Here is a 26332-nt window from a genome sequence, read left to right as displayed (position 1 = left end):
AAAAACTTTATAGTTAATTATACATATTATCTTTTAGAGAGGAATTGACCAATTATTAATGTAACTAAAATGTTCATTCTCTAACAATTTAATAAAGCTCATTCTTACTGAGTATGAATTAAGCTCAACTGAATTTACTAATTACTCTATTTATCATAACTGACGACTAATAAAACATCCAAAAACTTAATATATGTTAAATGACAACAACCGATAACTAAAAGAACATTTAAAAAATATGAAATATTACATTCCATTCCATTATTCTATAAAAACCTTAGTATGTGTATATACTTTTGAAAAAAAAATCAAAATTTAATGTAGAGCCAAATTAATTAAATAAAAATATTATTTTATTTTTTCCGTTTATATAATTTTATAAATAATATGAAATATTCAAAAGAATCAATTTACTTAAAAAATATTTATAATTAAAAACTAATAACTAGACAGCCTATAACATTTCAACATTTTATAGCACTATTTGATCTTTATTTCTATCTCTATGTTCTTATCTCATCACATCTATTACACCACTTTTTGTATATCTTTTTCAATCAAAATAAATACACCTAAATAGGATAATCACAATCCAGATAACATTTCTATTATTATGTTGAATAGAAAACAAAACGTTAAACAAGTGTTTATATCAAAGAAAGAAAGAAAAGGACGTACGTTATATCGCCTTTGCATTTTGTATATATCTTGTAGTTAGTAATAACTAATTCAAATCTTCTGCAACCGCTGCTGAGCTACCAACAACTATGATTGCCGCTGGAGCTTGTTTCTCTCCCGTTGTCTCTCCGCTCTTCCGCCGCAAGCAACCATCTCATGCCTTGAAACTAAAGTCGTTTAGTATCCGGAGCATAACCCGCCCTCGCTTTGCCATGTTTGTAAACTGTGTTCGAGGGATGGAGGAGAAACAGAGATGGAGCGGTTGGAAGGAATACCTGGAGCAAGCAAAAGAGTTGATAGGAGCAGACGGTGGACCTCCACGGTGGTTTTCGCCGGTAGACTGTTGTTCGGAGTTGGACAATTCTCCTCTGATGCTCTTCTTGCCAGGTCAGTCATGGTTAGTTATTTAGTGACCTGAAAACTTCAAACCAATACATAAATTCAACGTAGATTCTCCCAACAATTACAGAATCCTATGGAGATTTTTTTTTTTATATAATTTTTCACATAAGATAGAAGATAGTACTAAAACATGGTAATTAAATAGTTTTGTTGTCAACTAATAGAAATTTATTAATCTATTTATGTAATTCTAAAATATATGTTCTCTGTTTGCACCTACAAATTAAAAATATATAATATAAAGTATTATATTGTTATCAAATTAGTCTTATAAATTTATTAAAAGTAATATACTGAATAATAATTAAAAAAATAATTATTATTTCTATATTAAAAATTAAGAATGATATTTGATTTTTTTAAAATAATCATTTTTTCAAAAATAATATAAAAATAATCACAATTTTAAAATATTTATCAATATAATAATTTTTATAAAAAATAAATAAATCAAAACACCATTTGATATGGCATATGCATTGATTAAGTTATACTCATGCACATTCGTCAGTTACAATGGCACACAGTTATTTTGTACCACAAAGAAGAACATATTGCCACCGACGTCCCTCAAGTTGTAGTCAGATCACATTCATTGGCTACGTTTTTGCTCAAACGAATCTATCAATTTCACACTTATTTGACAAAACATAATTATTTTGTTCGTATATCTATTTAGATTAGATAGATGATAAGCCAACAAAACATAAAATAGACCATTTTTTTTAATTGAAGAAACCAAAATTTTGAGAATAAAGTATGGAGAGATTAAAATCTTACCAATACTAGAGAAAATACACTTATGTCGAAAATAAATAGGTCAAATTGAATTTTATTTAACAAAAATGTCAAATTGTATAATTGAATATTTTTATTAACATAAAATATTATATTATATTAATATATTATTAATTAGTTTTAAATATTCTACTAGCAACAACAATTTGAATAAACCACCAGTTTTATGTGACAGAGCCAATATACAATTAGTTGTAATGAGCATCTGGTTCTTCCCCCGGTTCATTACAATGTAACAATTAAAGTGACACTGGCTCCGCCCCCTCAATACTATACTCTTGCACCTCTACTCGACTTTTTTCTCTGCTTTTTGTTTGTTTCTCCGTACAAATTCAACCACCATTTGAATGTCTGACACCTTTCCATAATTTATTAAGAATAGTGCATTAGAAAAGTCTAAGGATCAGCAAGCTCATTCTTACTACTTTTTCCTTTACTCTATTATTATTATTATTATTATTATTATTATTATTTGAAATAACAATAAAAGAGAAACGGTTGGAAATCCTCCAAAATTTATGGAGAATTTCAACCAATCTTGATAAACAAGATTGTTATTACCCACACAATAGCAATGAAAAAAGAAGAATAATGGAGAGAAAAAATAGTGTAAAGAACGATGAAGGAGGAGAAGAATTAAAATTCTACAGAGTTTCTCTCTGTCCACAAACTGTGGAAAACTTCTTATTCACTTTACAACTGCAAAATAATGTGAATACAATGTTATGAATACTCTATCCACTTTATTACAAAAATAAGGGTTACTCCCTCTATTTATAGATTTAAGTTAACTTGAACCTCAAGCCAAAACTCAAACCTATAAAAGCCCAAAATAGATAACACTATTAAAATAGGCATAAGTCGGAATCTTGTGTGAAGCAACATGCTTCGACACACTAACACAATTTAACACACTATCTGGTTCGCCACTTCCTTGTTCCTGTCGAGCAACATGCTTCGACACAAAGAATTACAATTCAACACACCACCTAATTCATTGTGTCTAAGCTATCTACATTCATCATAGCTCTTAGTCTTCTGAACACTTCGACCTGCACTCCCTTCGTCATGATGTCTGCAATCTGATTCTCAGTTCTACAGTGTTTCACATTCATCTTCTCATCTGTTATCTGCTCTCGAAGATAATGAAACCTCATTTCGATGTGGTTGCTTCGACCATGTGCTATCGAATTCTTCGCCATATTGATAGTTGACATGTTGTCGATCTTCATGGTAATTGCTCCATTACTCTTCGCTGTTATCTCTTTGACCAGATTCACCATCCACGTTGCTTGACATGCACAAAGAGAAGCAGTTATGTACTCTACTTCACATGACGATAGTGCCACTACTGGCTCTTTTCTCGAACTCCAAGCAACTGGTGTACCACATAGCCAGTTGTGGATTTTTGATTGTTAGCATCACTACACCAACTTGAGTTGGTGTATCCAACTAATTTGCATTATTTTCCTTCATCAGCTGCAAGAAACAAAATGTCATAGTCGAGAGTTCCTTTCAGATACCTTTGTATCCTCTTCGCCGCTGTTAGATGTGATACATTTGACTTCTGCATGAACCTACTCACCATACCTACATTGTATGCTAAGTCAGACCTTGTGTGACAAAGGTATCGAAGTGACCCAGTAAGTCTTCTATATTGGGTTGGGTCGACATCATCTGAATCTAAATCTTTCGACAATTATAATCTGGGCTCAGCGGAGTCGAAGTTGGGTTACGATCTTGCATCTCAAATCTCTTGAGTATTTCGCCTGCATACCTTCTTTGATGCATCATCAAACCTCTACCACTCTTGTAGAATTTGAGATCACCTTTGAAGTCTTTGATATCCTTCTTGCAACTACCTGTTATCAATAGGTCATCGACATAGAGACATAGTATAAACAATTCACTCTTGCTTCTTCTTACATATACTCCATGTTCACCTGTGCACTTCATAAATTCCTTCTCCCTTAGAAAGTCATATATCTTCTTACTCCAAGCTCTTGGAGCTTGTTTAAGTTCGTACAGGGCTTTATGCAGCCTGTACACTTTTCTTTCTTCGCCATGTTTCACAAACCCAACTGGTTGTGCAACATAAACTTCTTCTTCTAATGGGCCATTAAGGAATTCACATTTCACATCCATCTGACACATCTTCCAGTTGTTCATGTTTGCTATACCGACAACCAATCTGATTGTTTCGATCCTAGCAACAGGTGCAAAAATCTCATCGAAGTCGATTCCTTCTTTTTGAAGAAATCCTTTCGCCACAAGTTTCTCCTTGTGTCGAGTCACTTCTCCTCTGGGGTTCAACTTCACCTTGTATACCCACTTCACATCGATTGCCTTCTTGTCTTGGGTCAATTCAACAAGTGACCAAATGTTGTTGACTTCGATTGACTTCAGCTCTTCGTTCATTGCTTTCATCCACTTTGAATCTTTCAATACCTCAGCTGCATTGACAGGTTCGACATATGCATAGAAAGCATAATATACCAGTTCACCTTCTTCATTTACCACATCATATTATGTAATCACACATTCTTGCAACCTTGCAGGCATGTGTCTTGTTCTTTGAGGTCTGCTTGGGCCTGCTTCACCTCTGACTTCTTTTTGTCGAACTTCTTTTTTGACTTCACTAGTTGGTTCATCATAAAAGATTCTCACTAAATATTTCTTGACATTCTCGGTCCAATCCCACTCCTTAAGTTCATCTATGATCACATCCCTGTTGATCACCACCTGCTTATTCACTGGGTCGAACAACTTATATCCTCCAGTCGAATGATATCCTATCAGGATCATCTGACTCGACTTGTCATCAAGTTTTCTTCTCAACTGATTTGGCACATGTCTATGTGTTATAGATCCAAACACCCTCATATGACTCAAGCTAGGCTTGACACTAGACCAACATTCTTCTGGCGTGATTCCTTCTAGCTTCTTTGTTGGACATCTGTTCAGGATATATGTCACAGTCGATACAACTTCTCCCCATAATTCTTTGGATATATACTTGCCTTTCAACATACTTCTAACCATATTCATAATGGTTTTATTCTTCCTTTCTGCGACTCCATTCTGCTGTGGAGTGTAGGGTGGCACCACCTCATGCACAATCCCTTCTTTCATATATAATACATCGAAGTCTTTCGACACATATTCTCCACCACCATCAGTCCTCAAAATCTTGATCTCCCGACCGCTCTGTCTTTCGATCATAGATTTAAACTTGGTAAATGTCTGATCACTTCACTTTTCTTCTTGATCAGGTAAGACCACCGTTTTCGAATGAAATCATATATGAATGTAAAAGAGTATTTGTTACCTCCAATCGAATCCACCTGGAGAGGGTCACATACATCAGAGTATATGACTTCAAGAATTTCCTTCGACCTGCATCCTGCATCCTTACTGAAGTTGTTCTTATGTTGCTTCGCCTGCACGCATTCTTCACACACTTTATTTGAAATGTCGATTTCTGGTAATCCTGAAACCATATTTCTTCTCTTCAAATCTCTGATGTCTTCGAAATTGAGATGGCCAAGTCTATAATGCCATATCCATTCATCTCTGTTGGCAGATGTTGCAAGACACTTAGGCTCCATCACATTTAGTTCAATCATAAAGGTTCTATTTTGAGACATTGGAGCCTTCAAAATCAACCTTCCATTTGAGTCGAGAACTCTCATCATCTTGTCTTTGATTGACACTCTGTAGTTCTTTTCGACTAACTGCCATATGCTAAGCAAATTGCTCTTCATGCCTGGTATGTGCAACACATTTGAAATTACTGACCTCTTGCCATATTTCCTCATAATCAGAACATTACCAACATCTTTAGCTGCTAGAGTGTTGTAATTTGAAAATCTTGCCATGTTCTTCATTGAGGGCTTTATGTTGATAAACCAATCTTTCCTTCCAGACATGTGTGATGAGCATCCTGAGTCCAAGTACCACTAGTCTTTGAATCTCTCTTCATCTCTTGTTGTAACCATAGCAACGTCTCTTCTTCTTCATGTTTCGCCAGCTTTGTAGAAGTTTCTTCATTCTTCTGCTTTTCTGGACAATCTCTAGAATGGTGACCATACCTTTGACAATTGTAACACTGAATGTGACTCTTGTCTGGATTTTAACCACCACCTCTTTCTCTACCTGCAACACCACCTCTTTGGTTGCCTTGGTTCCAGGGTTTTCTCTTATTTGACCAGTTTCCTTCTTGCTGATTTCGACCAGTCGAATTGTTGTAGCCTCCTATGACTTTGTTGTCATTCCAGCTTCCTTTGCCTTTCCTTTCTTTTGTTGATTAAGCTTGCAAAGCCATATCACTCTTCTACTTTCCTGCAACTCTTTCAGCCATTTTTTTGTTCGTGAGATTCAAGCGTCCCTTGAAGCTCTTCCTTTGTCAATTTTGACAAATCTTTCGACTCTTCTATGGCTACTACCACGTCGTCGAACTTTGGAGCCAACGACCTCAAGATCTTTCCAACAACAGATCTTGATATCAACACTTCTCCACATTCATTTTATTCACCAGTTTCGTAATCTTGGTGAAGAAATCCGTTATGCTTTCATTGTCTTCCATATGAAGCAATTCATAAGTTCTTTTATGAGTTTGTAACCTCACCTCTTTCACCTTCTCCGCGCCTCCAAACGATTTCTCCAGAATTTCCCATGCTTCTTTTGAAGAATCTGCATCACTAACCTTTTCAAAGTTATATGCATCAACACATTGATGGATTATAAAGAGAGCTTTATAATCTTTCTTCTTTAATTCTTTATGTGCAGCCTTTTCTTGATCTGTCACGTTTTCTGCAAGCGTTGTAACTCCTTCCTTCACAAGATCCCAAAGATCTTGATAACAAAACACAACATTTATCTGCTTGCACCAATTCTTATAATTCTTCTTCTTGAGAATCAGAAGATTTACTAGAAAATGCCCGTTTGGATGATTTGTTGTCATGGTGATTTTCTTCCCACGAATCGTTTAACCGGAGCTCTTGATACCAGATGTTGAAAATCCCCCAAAACCTATGGAGAATTTCAATCAATCTTGATGAACAAGATTGTTATTACCCACATAATAACATTGAAAAGAAAAGAACAATGGAGAAAGAAAGAGTGTAAAGAACGATGAAGGAGAAGAAAAATTAAAATTCTGCAGAGTTTCTCTCTATCCAAAAACTGTGGAAAACTTCTTATTCACTTTGCAACTGCAAAATACTGTGAATACAATATTATGAATACTATATTCACTTTGTTACAAAAATAAGGGATACTCCCTCTATTTATAGGTTTAGGTTAATTTGGATCTCAAGCCAAAGCTCAAACCTATAAAAGTCCAAAATAGCTAACACTACTAAAATAGGTCTAAGTTGAAATCCTGTGTGAAGCAACATGCTTCGACACTTCGACACACTAACATAACTTAACACACTAGGTGGTTCGACACTTCCTTGTTCCTGTCGAGCAACATGCTTCGACACAAGGAATTACAATTCAACAGATACAATTCATGCCTCAATATATAAGTGTAAAATGTATACTTTATCACTTTATAAAATAGCCATTTAATAAATATATTATAGATCCCTCTATTTTACTTCAAAAGTATTTTAGTCTTCAATTTTAAAACTCAACTTTTTCAAATAATTTGAAAATATATACTTTTTGGTTCATTGTTTTCATATATTATTGTAATATAATTTTATTTTAATTTTTATTTTTAAATCTAAAATCATGCAACGTGCAAAATACAAAAAAAAAAACTAATATTAAAAATATTAGTTATTTAATAGAAAGAAAAATAAGTATTTTCTCTATATTTCTTTAATAAATAACTGAAATTAGATTAAACACATATTTAATTTTGATACAAGAGTGTTTCTTCAATTTAAGTTGTGATTTTTTTTTGAACAAGTTGTGTTTAATATCACAATAAATATATTTAAATCACACTAAGGTACTAAGCCACCATCATAAATATAATAGTCTTAAAACATTTAAATAAAAAGAAAAAGTTATATATATATATATATATATATATATATATATATATATATATATATATATATATATATATATATATATATATATTAGTTGCATTAAAAAACCTACCTAACATTTATGGCTTCATTCGAATTTAACTTTACCCAACTCTCTAATGGAGCTTTCTAGTGAACTTGAGTCAAAGAAGTGTGCCTCTTCACAACGACTTTCCTATTAATTTGACTCTTATCAAATTCCTCCATCCTATCATGCACAAAACTACTCTGACAATACGGTCTCAAAAATTGTTATTTTTTGTTTGGGAGAAATTTGAGAATTTTTTACTCAAATACCTTAGTTTTTAAAAAAAAATCCAGTTTTAAAAATAATTTCCAAACTATCCAAGTTTAAAAAAAATATATGTAGGGCATAAGCGTTAGACCAATTGGCGCTTGCCCTTAACATTAAGTGGAGGCGTCAATTGTATTGGCTACGGGACATGGTGATGTCAATCCAATTGGCATCCATGTGTTGTTTGGAAGAGGAAGCGCCAATTGGTCTGGCGTTTCAGTGTAATGTGCAATTTTTTGTGTTATAAATAGAGGTGTTGTGTGAATCATTTTTCCACATCTCATTTCATCATATTGCAAGCATGTTTGGTGTTCGTCGCTGCTATGGAAAAGTGATTTATTCGAGAGACAAACCTCCGATGTTGATTCTCTTCTAGAATATCTATAGTTTCGATCAACTGAAGAGGGAGCTGATTCGTTGGTTAGATGCAAAAATACCAAAAAGGAAAAAAATGAGAAGTATTGAGAAACTCGATAGTATATTTGGTTGGGTGAGAGGCAAAACTGATAAGGATGTTAGGGAAATGATGTTTGGACGAGATGACATCAGTTTAATTGTTGTAATCAGTTAGAAATGTTTTGTTTTATGTTTGCTTATGTTGCAGTGATGTTTGTTGTTAACCTTGTAACAAAAAGATAATTTGATATACAAATTCAAGGTTACAAAAATTAAAAGGAGATACTATCTTATGATGCAGATGTTGCTCCTAGATTGGGACAATTATTCTTATTGTGTCCTGGTTGACGATATATACTACATATTCTTATCATTTTATCATTTGTATTCATTTCTGTTCTAATACGCGTGCTTTTTGGCTGTCCTTTTTTCTTTCTTCGCATCTCATCATTGTGCCAAACTATGTTACCTTCATATGGAGGCCAATATTCCTCCATTGGTAGCACTGGGAAGCTTTTGTTATACACATTCATGACGATAATGACCTTGTAAACATCATATAGATGGTTGTAAGTGTCCTGGCGAGTATGTGCGCATGCCGCAATGACATGGGAGCAAGGAATACGGAAGGCCTGAAACTTTCCACAATCGCACCAACTTCTGTTTAGTTTGACAACATATGATAAATTTGGCCTCCCCTTATTGTGGTTCATTGTCTCCCTGTACACTGAAATTTTGCATATGATGGTCAAAGACTATAACCACGTGTGTGCTAGCTTTGATACTTTCCTCTTTCATCACTTTCATATAATATTCACTGAATATTTGACCTGACATTAACACTACACTCCATCTTTCACCTCTGGTCAAAGGTAGAAGCCAACCTATATTAGGTTGATATGACCAAAGCGGATATTGGTAGATTCCTAATGCCTTTGAATACGCCGTTCATGCATTCCACAAGGTTTGTTGTCATGTGGCCCCATCGACAACCTCCATCAAATGCCCATGTCCATTGCTTTACTGGTATGTTATCCACCCATCTTCCTGCATTTGCATTATACAATCTAATTTCATCACGGTAATATTGAAATGACGTTTGGGTTAGAGCATACCCATCATTCACCACTTTTTTGCGAAGGTTCTTATCTTTGATTGCACGCATGAAACTTTGTGTGATATGTCTAATGCAATAGACATGGGTAGAAGGAGGATCATGTCATCTGATATCATGGTTATTGTAAGCACTCTCAATGGCAGCATATCTATCTGAAATCAAATAGAGATTGACTTGTGAAGCGACATGTGTTCTGAGATATCGAAGAAAGAAACCCCAACCACCAGCGGTTTCACCTTCAACCAGAGCAAAGGCAATGGGAAAGACATTATTGTTGCCATCTTGTGCAACAGCCATAAGCAAAGTACCATTGTATTTTCCATATAACCATGTTCCATCAATTTGAATAATAGGTTTGCAGAATGCAAAACCTTTGATGCACAGTTCAAACGCCCAAAAGAGGCAGTGAAAGATTCTATTTCCAGCAACGCAGGATCTGTCTGGGGTAAATGCTGGAAATGTCTCCATAATTGCAACAGTTTTTGGTACGTATGTTTTTAGGCCCCATAAAAACCGTGACAATTCTTTGTATGAATCCTCCCAATTGCTGAATACCTGTTCAACAACCTTTGTCCTCGTAATCCATGATTTCTTGTAATATGGAGTATAATTATATCTTGTGACAATATGAGATATTATTATACTCACCTTCACTGATGGGTCTTTGTTAACAAGCAGCAAAATATCTTGACATATTAATGCAACGCTTAATTTACGGTGATCTTGTTCAACATTAGTTGCAATGCAACTGTGAGGTGGGTCTATATAAGCTATCTCTCAAGAGTCGCTTCTCTTTTTGTGAGACACAGCCAACTGAAACATGCAAAGGATATTACGACATTCGATGACATACCTTCTTGAATCAGTGCGTATCATAGTGAAATTAGCAAAGTTATTCATGTGAAATTTTTTGATAGCTCGCACACATTCTTCTTTAATGCGGAACATGTCTCCCACTTTTAACTCACCATCTGATCATGGATACGGGTTATAAAAAACACTGTTGGATGTTTCATCATCATGCAGATCCATGTTTGTCATATTTTGAGGCGGATTATATACATGACTTGGAGGTAATGGCGTTGAATGATCGTCATCTTCAATGTTGTTGTTCAACATATGATCGACATGTGTCTCAGTCTCTTCTTCTTCTTCATCAATGACGTTGACTTCTGCTTCTGCTTCTGGGTCGGTGTTATCTGAGTTTTCTGAATCAAATTCATCAGATTCAACTTGATTAATTATCCGAGATTGCTAAGATGGTATACTTGGTTGAAGAGTAATATATAACTCAATAGAGTTGCAACCAGAATGTTCGTGACTAACAAACATGTATTCAACATCTTCATCGTCCTATACATTCGGCGGGAAAAATTTGCATTGAATGTTCTAAAAAAAATTGGATTTTGATACGTGATCTGTGACATAAGACCAGACCCTATGCAGGATTCAATTCACTTTTTCAAATGCAAGAAATTTTAATTTCTCTTGATCGTAAGTCAGATAGTATCGGTGTTTCGAAAACAAAACCCATATAAATCAGACTCATATGTCTCACCATTACAGTGAGCATTGATAGTATATTTTGGTGCAGATGACATTGTAATATTTCTTGTGCATATGAAAAGTAATTTTTTGATGCAAATGAATTTGTGTTGCTTGTTGGATGTAGATAGTAAGACACTTAAATAGGTAAATGATGTGTCAAACATGCAAAGCTAGAGGGAAGTGATGTGTCAAGCATGCAAGCAATAGGGAAGTGATGTGTCAAACATGCAAGTTAGAGGGAAGTCATGTGTCAATCATGCAAGCCCTATCACCAGTCCAATTGGCACTAGCTTGTATTCCTTGTACATGGGCGCAAATCCAATTGGCGCTACCTTGTCTTCCATGCAGACCTCGTAACTAAGCATGCAGAGCCATGCATGCTCTAGGCTAGGTTAAGATGAAGCATGCATGCAAGCCTATGAGGTGATACTTTGATTGGTGCTAGCATGTAACAATTGCACATGGGCGCCAAACCATTTGGCATGAGCATGTAATCACCATTATCCATGCATTCATACTTTTGCATGTCACACCTTGTAAATAGCCAAGCAAGTTTCACATTTTTTCCTCACCAACAATCACTTCTTCCTCAACAATAACAACTCTTTCATCTGCAACAACCACTGTTTCAAATATTTACTCCGACAAGATGTCTCTCCTCACAATGGGTGAATTGCACAGAGGCACAGTTGCAAACATAACAACTTATTTAAGCGTTTAATTCTTCTATTATTTGTCTAGAATAATTTTTAATAACGATACTTAATTTATTGTGTATCTTTTAAAAAGTAACATATTTTGTTGTTTCTTTTATAGGATGTTTCTAAATTTCGAACTCGCCGGATTTTGACATATAAGCAAAATAATGTCTTGGTCGGTGGATAATAAATTTATTCTTGCGTTATGTGAAAGTTGGCGTCCTGAGACACACACATTCTGGTTTCCAACCAGTGAATGTACCGTGACGTTAGAAGACGTCTACATGTTATTGGGACTGCCTATCAAAGGTAAGATGGTAAATGGTAAAACTAACTATGCGAATTCAATTTGCAAGGATCTCTTGGATGCTGATTTGTTAGATGATAACTCGAGATTTCAAGGTATACTCATTTCACGCCTTAAGGCATATTATAACAACTTACAGTTAGATGAGAATTCTACCAAAGATGCTCGAATAATAAAAATTAGGTGTTACATTATGATTTTAATTGGTTCATTTTTATTTCTCGAAGGTAGTGGTTCTAGTATGCATGTTATGTATTTACCTTTACTAAGACATGTAGATAGAATAGGAAGTTACAGCTGGGGATCCGCTTGTTTGGCTTATCTTTATAGCTTTTTGTGTAAAAATTACACAAAGACACATCTACATTTTTTGGATGTGCTGTTTTGCTCCAAGCACGAGGTTGGTCCAGACTACCGTCCCTAGCGCCCGTCAACAACAACCCATTCACATTCCCGTATGCACAAAAGTAAGTTCTTAAAAATGGATTATATTTACTTACTTTATCGATTATTATCTCTAAATAATATTTTTAGTTTTATGGTGCAGATGGTCGACACGTTGTATGAGTTATAACATATGTCCTAGACACTGTATTATCCAGTATCGCAATCTCTTGGATCACCTTTGACCAACAGATGTGTGTCCATTAACCTAATTATTTCGTAATAATTTGTTAATTTCTTATACCAAATTTATAATCTAACATATGTTCACATTTCAGTTCATTTGATGCCCATATCTAAATTTGGATCATGACCATGAAATCAACGAACAAGACGCAACCGTTTGGACTAGATGCACATCGATCATAAGATTCACCATTGTGGAGATGCACAATAGTGGTCGTATTAAATTGCAGTTCGGTATGCTTCAACACATCCCAGATCCCCCGGAAAACCTAGGAGAATGACATCTACATAAAGTTAACGACCGATGGAACTTTAACCCAAGACAAAGCTTCACTAGATCTGAGTGTCGCAAATGGAAGCACCGCAAAGACCATGTCTTAACTGACGATGTGATGCCAACTGAAGAAAAACCAAGTCATAATTATATGGTTTGGTACAGATCGATTGAATTTGAGTTCATCGTTGAGGATATGTACCTATACGACCCACGCCAGGCAACTTACACACCAGAAGGCTCAACATCTAACCCCCAACAACATTGTCAGACCGATTACTCATAATCCCCAATCCATCAAAATTTCCGATCCACAAACACATAAACCTACAATCTTAACATGCCAAATACCCAACCACAATACCAAGAGCATACCCCGTACCACCACCACCACCAACTAGATCATCATCAAGACATCCAACATCGCTTTGCACCCAACACATCACCCTATCATAGCCGCCTTAGCTAAAACACTCAACGATCATTTAACACCAACCGTCCCTCCTCCTACTATAGCCAAGAAGCCCAAACATCTCAAAACCAAAACCTTCAACAACCATATGGCTACCAAACACTACAACAATCATTTCAACATTTCCTCGACGCATCATTCACACCAATGTCTCCCTTCAATCGTCCCGATCGCCCTCCAACAACTCAAACCCAACCCAACTACCCTAGTATGGGTCATGAACTCATCTATGGCGGTACCCCTTCGATGCATACACAAGACTACGCTGATTTGTCTGACTATCTGAGGCAATCTCCTGCAGTTGATGGTGATGTTCCTGGGCCCTTAGATACTCAAACATCTGGGATGAATCATCAACGTGGGTTAGGGCCACGAGTTCGGGTAGCTAGGGGATGTGGGACCGGAGGTTGGTTAGGTGATCCCAGTCATTGACATTAGTCTTTTTTGTGTAAACGTGTATTAACATTAATATGAATTGGTCCGATTTTGACTTTATCTATCATGTACAATGTTTTTAAAAAAAATTACAAAACACACACATGTGTCAGACCAATTGGCGCCTCCTTTAAAGCTTAACACCTATGCCCCAATTGGATTGGCAACACAAAGAGCATTAGTCAATCCAATTGACGCCTCCTCCCTAAGTTTAAGAGCAGACGCCAATTCATCTGGCGCCTCCTCTTCAAAGTGGGGTAGATTGAGAATTTTTTTTGAAAACAAGGTTATTTTAGAAAAAAATATTAAAAAACAGGAATATTTGGGTAAAAAATTCGAAATTTGATCACTTTGAATTAAATATTCATTAACATCATGCACCTTCATGAATACATGGTCAATGTCTTCACAAATCGGTCAATGGAGAATGATTTTGTGAGATACGTGGCTTGACATGATTTTAGGGAGGATAAAATTGTCTTAATGTTGATGGAAGATGACAGGAAGGGGAAGGGCGTGCAAGAACAAACGACTTTACCCTTCTGCTTCTTAGGAGCAACTAACACCATGCATGCATAGTTGATGACCCTTTAACTTGATTTAAATTTGGCTAAGTACCATGAATCACATAGTGTAATTTGTTACTCCGATTTAATAATCATTGTCGACATGATGTGTCATTGTCGACATGATGTGCAATCCAATTGAATTAGTTCATTCTTATGCTCATTTGATTGCAAATGTTCAAGATTTGTTCAGATTGAGTTAGAATTTTGCAATTAATCAATGTTTCGTGATGGTAACACATGTGCAATTTTTTTAGCAAAAGTAAGCAATGATCAATACAAAATTTAGAATGTCTCTCATATTGATATTTAATATCACTTTCTAAGAGATGTCACTAAAAGCCCTATGGCTTGATTTTGATTTTGATTTTTAACTTTTGAAAAAGAAAATTTAAATAACAATAGATGATAATTTATAGTCGGACGAAGTTAAAGTATTATATGTTTTTGATGAGATAGAGATTAAATATAATTAAAAAAAATCAAACAACTATATTTTATACAATTTACGTAATTCTTTTAGCATTATTCTATAATTTAACCATAAGATATTTAAAAGTGAACTATCACTTGTATAAATGCTGAAGTAATATTTTAAAATATAAAAAATTCTAACATCATTATCGATATTTTTTTATAAAAATAATAGCCTATGACATGAGCACATAAGAAACCTTTCTCTCTGGATTTAGATTTTGTTTAAGAGTTTAGAGAAGAAGCTAAAGGAAAATTTGAATGAACACAATTGAGGAATTTAGGGAGAGAGAGTTTTGAGATGTTTATTTTTGCTCATAATTCAAAAACCTCATGACTCGAGGGATTCAAAAATTATAGTGTGCTGTACATTACACGCCGAAGAGTTTAATTGTAACTGTATCCCCAAATTTTACGACATTTCAGCCCTCTCTTTCACGTCAATCTTTGGTTTCCATTTACTTGATGAGATTGCGCAGTGATCTGAAAATTGGATTGAGGTTTCGCTGGTGGCGGCGGTAATGCCGCCACCTTCTTGTGGCGAGTATTGAAAGCTGAGATGCTGTGTGATGGCGTCTTACTTCGCATAATGCTTTCAGCTCCACGATTCCTGTTACAGGAGGAGTTAGTTACGTCATTTGGAATTACATTGTTAGTTCTAGTTAATTTCACCACAATATTTATTCATCTAATCTAATGCCGTATGTATCATACAACAATCTTATTATATATTTATATATTCAAACTTTACAGGAATTGATGGCGTGGGTTTGGGACTTGTTTCACATCATCACAAACTCGCAAGGTTTGTATTCATTTCACCAATATTCCACCTTTTTTAGACCTACCAATATATGTAATTTTTGTTCCTTTTTGTTCATTCAAGGATGTTTGATTTGTGGTGCTTGCATATTCCAGTTGCGGATCGAACACCATTTACAGGTTCTTTTTCCTCGTAGTGCTCTTGTTGAACTCTTTTATAGTATCCATTATGTATTCCATCATTATTTATTGTTCTCATTATTTTCCTGTTGCAGACCTTGTGAAATTAGTTGAGACAACGGTTAGGTTAGAGTATAAACGTTCACCAAATAGGCCCATATATCTTCTTGGAGAATCCATTGGAGGGTGCCTCGCGCTGGCTGTTGCGGCTCGTAACCCTGATATCGATCTTGTACTAATTTTGGCAAACCCAGGTAACTTTTTAGCTTTTAGTGATATAGATAAGATTCATTAGCTTTCCTTTTACTGATCTTGTACTAATTTTGATTAAGTTGAGAGTTGAACTTTAAGGAATCTGCAGTAGCCATATGGAATAACTTATTCAGTGTTGTACTAGTAATCATACACCCTGATCGGTACAGCTGCGCCATCACTATTCTGGCAAAGGAGAGCTGTGACTCTACGAGTCTCCGAGTTGATCAGTTGTGAGTGATAGGATGTTGAAGAAATAAGTTGCACGTTAATTAGAAATTTACGTTGAATAAATATATCTCGTGTTGCATGACTTGAGAGTTTAAAGTTTGGAATTTGCTTTACGTTGGTGTTAGCAATGAAATTTTGGTGTTATAACTGATGGATATAGTCTGATAAATAGCGCAGCCAAGTTTTAGCCTGGACTAAGATGTCTGTTCTTGCCTATGAATAAGCTGGAGATTAGTGTTTTCCAAGTGATGCCATTTATTGGAAACGGTTCAGTTAAAATGCGTTTCATAGCTAGAGCTTTGAGTTAAAATTCCTTAACAATATCCAAGTTGTTTTTTTTGCTGTAACAGCAAATCAGTTAAAGAATCACAGAGTACCTGGTCTGACCATGACTTTCCTATTTGGCAGCTACTTCTTTCGGCAGGTCCCAGGTGCAACTTCTAACATCATTGTTGGACGCTTTGCCTGTCACACACTTTCCTGCTCTGCCTAACATTCTCAGTTTGAGTGCAGGTTTGCTCATTTTTCTTTGCTGTTTTTTACTATGTACTATTTTCTCAACATCCATGTTAGGTGCCTTTAGTCCAAATTTGATCTTCATAGCTCCTAATATATCTTGAAAATGTTGAATGTTATGCAGAAAACGAGAAAGGCATCTCGTTTACCTAAAACTGAATAGTGGTAGTTTATTTAGAAATGCGACATTTATTTAGAAATGCATCTCCATTTGTTGGTTGTTTGTTTTATCAGACAGCTGTCTTAATAGTTAACAAATTAAACTTAGTTAGTCGCAGGTTTCTAGGTCTTTTTTATGCTTCAAATGATGGGCATAATCCCTGGTATTCTTACTTCCGTCTGTTAAACATCAAAGTATTTATGTTGTTTGATATAAATTTATAGGGCCATCCCTGTGCAAGGGCAACCAGACCCTTAGCACACGGTATTTTACCGAAGGTTTTATTTTCTTTTTCTTTTTTTGTTGTGTTTCTTTTTATTAGGAGTCTAATTTTTAAGATTTGAACAAAACCTCCAAATTGTTTGAGATGATACTGTAAATTTCATATTTTGTCTCTACTTCCCTACATTCATAGGATTTACCCATCATAGTTTATGTTTGTGTATCCCTACTTTCATAGGATATACCCACTATGGTTTATGTCGTATGAGATAGTTGTGGATCTAGTTTCCTCCCTTTACCACATAACCTTTGCTCGTTCTTGTCTTTGATTCTTTTTTACATTGTCCACTTATGCATTCCACTAGAATTTAATTTAAATATGAATAAGTTTTCTAGTTAATTAAATTAGCAAATACTTAACTTCTTCTATGTCACTAGGAACTTATGCTAAACTTTTACTCCAATATCTTAAGGACCTAATTTTTTGGTAAAGTTCAAATACATAGTGGATAACTTGTACTCTGTCTTTATTTTTTACCAAAGAAAATGATACTTTTCTCCATTTTATGCCTTCAACTTTTCTTTTAACATTAGGCGACCCTCTGAGGGTGGTGTTCGATAACGCTGTGAAAGGACTTCCACTACTAGATGCAGCCAGAGAGACAATAGGGGACTTTACTACTTTTGCATCATCTCTTCTTGTAAGGTTCTATTATTGTTTTTATTAAAAAATTAGATAAAAGGAATTTCAATTAGAAGGGAACTGTGACCTTTTTCTTTATGCTTTGGATATTTGAAGCATGTTGTGTGAGTTATAATGAGTTAATGACATTGACAGTGCTCAAATCATATTTCAGAATAAATATTAAGTGAACATTGGCTAACTTATTTTCGTTCTTTTATTGTAATTTAAACATAGCAAAAGTGGAATATGCTGGACTTTGGAAGACCATGGTTGCACATCACTTCATTTTCTTTGATCCGGCTAGTTGTTGCACATTTGAGATTTCACTTCATTTACCTTCAATATTGAAAATCTATTGTTGATTGAATTATCAGGTTCTTGCAGACATTTTACCAAAAGAAACATTTTTGTGGAAACTAAAGATGCTCAAGTCTGCTTCAGCATATGCTGATTCACGCCTATATGCTATCAAAGCTCAGACTTTGATACTTTGCAGGTTCATTTCCATGGGATTGTATATCTTACATTTGTCATTATATTGAATCATATATTCTATCACATAGCAGAAATGTGATCGAACCAACTGGTATATTATAACTGAAAATGGGGAAGAATCCCCTTTGTTTACAAACAATGGCAGCACTTCAAGGGTCTGCCAACCTCCCAATGCCAAAAGGACCTATTCCTCTCATATGATATGATAATCCCCTCTCTAATCCTCCTCTCTATTAATAGGCAGCGTGCCTTATTTAATATAACTACCTCTCATCAGAACTATTAACTATCCATTAACTATCTAACTAACCAACTATTTAACTAACAGATAACTACTTTTTAACTAATAATAACAGACCTATCAAATTGCTATTGGAAAAAATTGATAAAAAGAGTGTTTAGTGCGAACAACCAATTTAATGAAAATTTATTACTTCTAAACCTTTTATTTCATATATACATACCATGTTTTCCTTTTCATAAACACATAACACTTTACTTTTTCAGTGTACAACTCTTTCTGCATGATGAAACTAAGTTATTTCATTTGTTCTTTTAGTGGAAAGGACCAGTTACTACCTAGCCAACAGGAAGGTGAAAGACTACGTCAGTTACTGCCTAACTGTGAGCTCCGTAAATTTGATGACAATGGCCATTTCCTATTCCTGGTATTCTTTTCTCTCTCTCTTTTTTTTTCTCTTTCTGCTAGCTTCTCCTTAAGTTTCCATCCAGGAATGCATTATGATCTTATTTGGGGCCTATAACTATGCCTAATACACCACAGGAATTTAATTGACCCTAGCTTTGGGGCCTTTGCAGGAAGGAAGCCTTGACCTAGTAACGATAATCAAGGGAACTTCTTACTACCGGCGTGGCAAGTATCATGACTATGCTTCGGATTTCATACCGCCTTCACGCGATGAGGCCAATAAAATAATAGAATCATACAGGTAAAACTTACTGAATAAATTTGACTATTTCAGCTATTAATACAAAGCAAGAAAATTCATATTTTATAAACATGGAAGAGTGCAGGGAAATCTTAACCTGCAGCTACCATGATGAGTTGTTTGATATTGATGTCTTGATGACATTGTATGCCGGTCAATTCATATTTGTTTATTCTTGTTAATTGAATTGATCTGTAATCAACTAATAGCATTGGACAAATCTAAGCGGGGTCATCCTCACCCTACAAGCCGGTTTTGTAGGGTTGAGTTAGGCCTAAGCCACATATCTTAACAAGCATTTAACACCCTTCAATCATAATGCTTCCAGTTTGTTTAACTTCATCACTAGCCCTGTAATGCTTTCAACTTTGGAGGATGGAAAGATTGTAAAGGGCCTTGCTGGAATTCCTTCAGAGGGGCCTGTTTTGTTAGTTGGGAACCACATGCTGCTAGCACTGGACACAGTTTCCTTGTTATCTCAAATGTATACTGAACAAGACATCATTGTTCGAGGAATGGCACATCCCTTAATGTTTAGGAGACGGAAAAGGGGAAGATTGCCAGAAGTATCTTCTTTTGACTGGTTAAGAGTTATGGGTATTTTTCCCGTAACAGCAACTAACCTTTTCAAGCTTTTTTCTTCCAAGTCACATGTCTTATTATTTCCTGGAGGGGTTCGCGAGGCTTTTCATAGGAAGGTAAGTCCATTAAGCTGGCTCTTCATTTTGAGTTTAATCTTTCTCATGGAATCCGGATTTGGTCACCCGACTTTTTCTAAAGTCTTTGACTTGTTCTTCTTGGACAGTGATAATAAACTCTCACACTTGAGTCACCTATAACTATGCCTAACACCACAAGGATTATTCTCATGGAATCTGGAGTATTTATGATCTAAAATATTCTAGGATTATTAAACTCTCCATCATTTTGTGATAATTATCAGGGTGAAGAATACAAGTTATTCTGGCCTGAACAATCTGAGTTTGTCAGGATTGCTGCCAGGTTTGGAGCCAAAATCATACCTTTTGGTTCTGTTGGAGAAGATGATCTTGGTCAAGTAAGTTTCAGTATTTAATCAGCCAATGGTTTTCCTTTACAACGTAATTATTTTTCTCAAAATGCTGGCATTGAAGGCAAACCCTTAGCAATTTGTGTGAGAAGCATAATTCGACTATAGTTTCTTACTCAGTAACTTATCATGAACTGTAGGATTTAATTTGTGTTCACTACTAGTGTAATGTTCTCGTAAGCTGCCATCAAGAGTTTTCGATTGCATTATGGTAAATGCAGCATTACGTCCTATTGCATACTGAAGTGGATGAGTAGATCAGATTTTGGATCCATTTTAGCCATTTGGATGGAAGTTACGTGTACTTTAGCATTTAATTTTTTCCATTCATATGATATGGGAAAGGCTCAGTAACTAGCAGAAACAACATATTTTGTGACATATTTTTACCACCGTTTCTCCCACAAATGCAATTAAACAACCATCATTGACAAGCAGTGCTCTAGGTTCTTTACCGCCTTGCGAGTAATCACTCCTAGCGGCGACAGAAATCCCTTCACAACTTGAACGGAAGTGAAGACTCAATTGGGTTGTTATCTGTCACCATTTTTTAGCAACTCTTTGAAAAAGGCACAATTTGTCTTCTATTTCGTTAGTGTTAGAGGTTTTCTATAGCTGTAGCAGTAGCTGATAACAGAGGGATTGCAAATTCCATATTTGAATTCCGTGGATGTCTTGAACCTAGATTTGAATTTCACAACACCATATCGCATCGTTCTTTTCAGGTTGTGATTGATTATGATGACTTGGTGAAGATTCCTTACCTTAGGTCTGAAATAGAAAACCTTACAAATGAGGCTGTGCAGTTGAGGTATTTTATTTATCTTTGCTTTTTGTTGATTCATACCATTTTGTATATACTTTCCTTTTTTCTATCTTATATATTGTTAAACTAGGGCTGGTGTTGGTGGTGAGGTGGAAAATCAACAAGTGTATCCACCTGGAATTTTGCCTAAAGTTCCGGGCCGGTTCTACTATTATTTTGGAAAACCAATTGAAACGGATGGTAATGCCCAATGCATATTTCTGAAGTTGGAATGACTAAAATGTGGTGGTAAAGTTTGAGATATTGTTTGACAGGAAGGAAACAGGAACTTAAGGACAAGGACAAGTCTCAAGAATTATATCTTGAAGTGAAAACTGAGGTAGAGAGATGCATTGCTTATTTGAAGGAAAAACGGGAAAGTGACCCCTATAGAAGTATATTGACTCGGTCATTATACCAAGCTACACACGCTCCTACTTCTGACATTCCAACTTTTGAAATTTGATTGTTCTGCACAGAAAATGGTATGTTCTAATTTATCCAGAAAATATAGGTTAGAGGCAAAGAATATAAAATGTGAATAGTTTCAGGAATTGTGCAAATCTTCCTATAGTTTAAATCAAAAGGAAGCAAATGCAAAAAATAAATGATTGAGAAAGGAACATAGTAACTATTCAAGTTGCATGTAAATTTGTAAATTTCTATTCTAGGATCATGGCACCACAGAAATAAATGATTGTTCTCCACAGAAATTTTATTCTCGAACCAGTGGTATCAATCTATCATTCCCTACTCTAAGTGAAACTATGAATCTGTTTGTTAAGAATTTTTTTTGTTTTAGCTTTTCAGCTCACAGAATTTTTTTTATTTGGTAATTATCTTTTAGGTTTTTTGTCAAAAGCTATTTGAATATTGAGCTTGTAACTTTTAGTTTGTGACTTTTTCTTCAATTTATTTTTACACAACGAAGTACTTTATATATATATATTCGCGTCAACTTATAAGATGAATGATGATGCAATGTTTAATATCTTTAATTAATTTTTAAATTATATAATGAATTTCAAAATAGTATTAATAAGTATGAACTTAATGACACACAATAGAAAAATTAATAAGATCAATCAAGATGAAAAAAATTTAGAATATCATTAAAGTTTTATCATAGAATATTAAATAATAAATTTATTTTATTATTACTTTGGATTAATATAATTAAATTCAAATTTATAATGTTATTATTTTTTTTATCTCGTTAAATTTTATTTTAAAATTTGTATATAAATTTAATATATTTTGATGATATCTTTAATTTTTCATATATTTAAACTGTTTTGTATGTTTTTATCAACACATTTATTTTTATCGACTAAAAATTAATTTAATAATATAAAAAATAATAAAATTACTAATTTCTTAATTAAAAATATTTATTTATATCATTTTGTATTTATCAATTAATCTAACATTTAATTTATCAAACACTTAAATTAACTTATCCAGATGATGTATCGATTAGTTTTATCAAACATAGCTTGATTGTGTTGAAAAGTCGAATCAGCTTGAGATTTTTTAAAATTTTATAAGTTAAGATTCCGTTTGCTATGTAAAAATGTTTTGTTTTATATTTTAAAATATATTCTCTCTATTTTTTATTATAATTATTATAAGTCGTTTTTTACTTTTTCACACGTATTAAGAAATGTAATAATTGTAGTATAAAAATGAGAAATTATGAAGAGTTTTACAAATTTTCCTTCACTGATGATATTGGAAAGACAAATTGACATAATTGAAAGAAAATAGAATAATAAATATTTAAGGATATAATAGAAAAAATAACATTAATGATTCATTGATATTATAAAATGATTTATATTGTGGTATAAAATATTTTTTTAAAGTGACTTATAATAAAAAACGAAGGAGGTGGTATCAAATTATAAAAACAAATATATCTTTAAACAGCGTGTAGAAAAGCCAAATAATCAAATTATAAAAACAATCATCATTAAAACAAATTCAACATAGAAGACAAACCAAAGAAAAATATATCTTCAAACAGCATTATCTGAATTGACAGATGTTCTACGAGATTTAATTTGGAGGAGAGAAAAATTAAAGTTTTTCGAAAATAATTTTTTTAAAATTATAGAAAAGTATTTAATATTTTTAGAAAAAGTAATTTTGTATAGAATTAAAATAGAGTGTTTATCATTACTATAATTTTAATTTTTAAAATATTATAACAACATAAAAAATATTTAAATTTTTTATGGAAATCCTAAAAAAAAAACTCTCTTTAAATATAAATTTTGAATTTTCTAAAATTATGGGATTTTTGGTGTTGTAATAAAAGCAAACCTTCCCAACCAAAATCCTTCAATATTTTCCACTTAATCCTTCTTTTTTTTCAAAGTCCTCTCTTCCATTCCCTTTCAAACTCTCGAACAAACCAAAGTGTTTTATGGTGTCTGACATTAATTCAAAAAGTGTCAAAGAAAAGAAATAAATAATTTTTTAAGACACATGGTTGACTTTTTTAACATGTATCGTACTTGAGTTTTATAAATGTTGGACATTGTGACACGCCTACTTTTAGAGGTGTTATTGTTGTTATTATTAATTAACAAAGTGATTAATTAAATACATAATCATTGTTGTGTTTCAATAATGACATGACAAGAGTTGCAATATTTAGTAAATAGCCAATTTAGAGTTGCAACACTTCATGAAATAGTGTGTTTTATCAAGGGTCGCAATACATAGTAAAAATTTGCACACTTGGTGAAAGAATGTATTTTTTCAAGAGTCCAATACTTAGTAAAGAGTTACAACATTTCGTGAAATTGTGTGTTTTATCAAGGGTTGCAATACTTAGTAAAAAGTTGTAGTATTTGGTGAAAAAATGTTTTATCGAGTGTCGCAATCTTGTGAAACAACACAATTTAGTCTATAATTAGACTGTTTTGGATTCAGAAAAACATACCAATTAGAACTCTCATCTTCCCTGTTTAAATTTCATATTTCTTTCTTTCCTACATTCGAGTTTTCATTTATCTTGTGCAAACTCAAAGTAAACTGAATTATCCTGAATATTCATGCGTGTAGACTTGAAATACTATTAGGAAAGAGATCATATGCATGATTCCATCCTTGATCCACTTAACTTAGAAACAATTTCTAACAATCTAACATTATCTCAAATAATAGCAGCAGAGACTTCAATTTCAAGCATTAAAGTGATGAACCAAGATCTTGTGAAGTTGGATCATTTCGATGGGAAAAACTTCATTTGTTGGCAAGACAAGATGATCTTCCTCTTGATTGCTTTAAAGATCTTCTATGTATTGCATCTTAAACTGGCATCAATTCCAAAACTGCAAGATGATGATTCTGAGGAACTCAAGGTAGAACGCCAGAAACGAAAGAAGGATGGAATATTGTGTCGTAGACACATTCTAAACATACTATTTGATCATCTCTACATAGACAATCAATTGACAAGAGAAATTTGGAAGACACTCGAGTTCAAGTTTTGTGTTGAGGAGGAAGGTACTAAATAGTTTTCGATTTCAAAGTATTTCAATTTTTAAAATGTTAGATTCAAATTCTATACTTGCACAAATGTACAAGTTATGAGTTCTTGTAAATAAATTGAGGATTATGAAGATCGATATTTCAGAAGCTTTCCAAATTGGTGCAATTATTGCAAAGTTGTCATCTTTATGGAAAAGCTATAGGAAAAAGTTGCTTAACAATTTCGAGGACTTCTCACTGAAGCGAATCTAGAAACATTTTTGAAACGAGGGGTACTAATGTTATTATTAAAAGGGTCACAAGAGAGAGAAGAAAGAAGAATGTTAAACTTTGGAACCCATGGGAAGGAAAAACCAAGCATGGAAAACCAATACCAACGAACAAAGTCGTTTGAACATAATCAATGATTGAACAAGTGCATAAATACTCTCTTTTGCATGTCGATAACAACAAAAGAGATAAAATGACGCTCTAAAAGCCCTTTATACCCTACTCGAGTATGAGAATTATACGATTACCCCGCACTATCAACGATTAATATATTTTTAAAAATGGTTCAAAAATTCACTCGAGTACTCTAAGAAAGGTGAAACATCATTTATGACTAGCGTATGAGGACATGCCCTTCTCAACATCATGTTACGTCTTATAAGAGAGACATTTAATGCATTTATTTCCAAGAGCGGCAACGCCCCGTCAAAGACGTCAACGTCCACGAATCCTGTGGCCATGTAAAGATACGCGTCGCAAACTCTCACCTTGCAGAGCATAAATAAAAGACTTGGGGGGCAACTGTTCCAGACCGCCCATAAGGCCCAAAGAGGAGAATACCCAATAACGACGCGAGATAGCATTTGGAGAAGAACATGTGGACTCTTTTCTTCCGCCGAATAAGTAATCACTCAAGCAAATGTTCTTCCAATCGTTTAGATCAATCTAACAATTGGCCGTATCTCACGGCTCACCACACTCATTCAATTACCAACCATTTATCTTATATAAATAGAAAAACACATCATTTCTCTAGCATTTAAATTTTTATTCAAACACCATTTTTCACTCTAATAATGACTTGAGCTTTAGAGTTATAATATTTTGTCACCCTTTTCTGCCACGTCGAAAATCTCTAACCACTGCAATAGACTCTGAATCTATATCTTTCAATCAACCTTAATTCATACACGAAATAACCTTAACTCATACCCGAAATAAATATATAATCATTTTTTTTCAATTCTAATAATAAATTTTAACTTCATAAATATCCACAAATTTTAGTTAAATACGGATATATTTAAGTAAAATGTATAAATTTTTTTATTTTACTTTAAATTCAATTATTATAAAAAAGTAACGTGATATTTCAGTGA

General features: G+C 34.0%; 1 protein-coding gene across 1 annotated transcript; it reads left to right on the top strand.

The window, feature by feature from the left end:
* The first annotated feature begins 656 nt into the window (after window positions 1-656).
* Window positions 657-22187, top strand: LOC127126795 (phytyl ester synthase 2, chloroplastic). The gene is made up of 14 exons (XM_051055797.1): window positions 657-1065; window positions 15888-15939; window positions 16021-16076; window positions 16172-16330; window positions 16968-17072; window positions 18052-18158; window positions 18517-18638; window positions 19197-19305; window positions 19457-19587; window positions 19916-20285; window positions 20531-20644; window positions 21382-21467; window positions 21553-21662; window positions 21737-22187. The coding sequence occupies exons 1-14, from the start codon at window positions 768-770 to the stop codon at window positions 21925-21927; spliced, it is 2010 nt and encodes a 669-aa protein (XP_050911754.1). The 5' UTR covers window positions 657-767; the 3' UTR covers window positions 21928-22187.
* The last annotated feature ends 4145 nt before the right edge of the window (window positions 22188-26332 follow it).

The sequence above is a fragment of the Lathyrus oleraceus genome, chromosome 3 (assembly GCF_024323335.1).
Source record: "Lathyrus oleraceus cultivar Zhongwan6 chromosome 3, CAAS_Psat_ZW6_1.0, whole genome shotgun sequence".
Taxonomy (NCBI): domain Eukaryota; kingdom Viridiplantae; phylum Streptophyta; class Magnoliopsida; order Fabales; family Fabaceae; genus Lathyrus; species Lathyrus oleraceus.
This window is presented reverse-complemented; position numbering and strand designations above follow the sequence as displayed.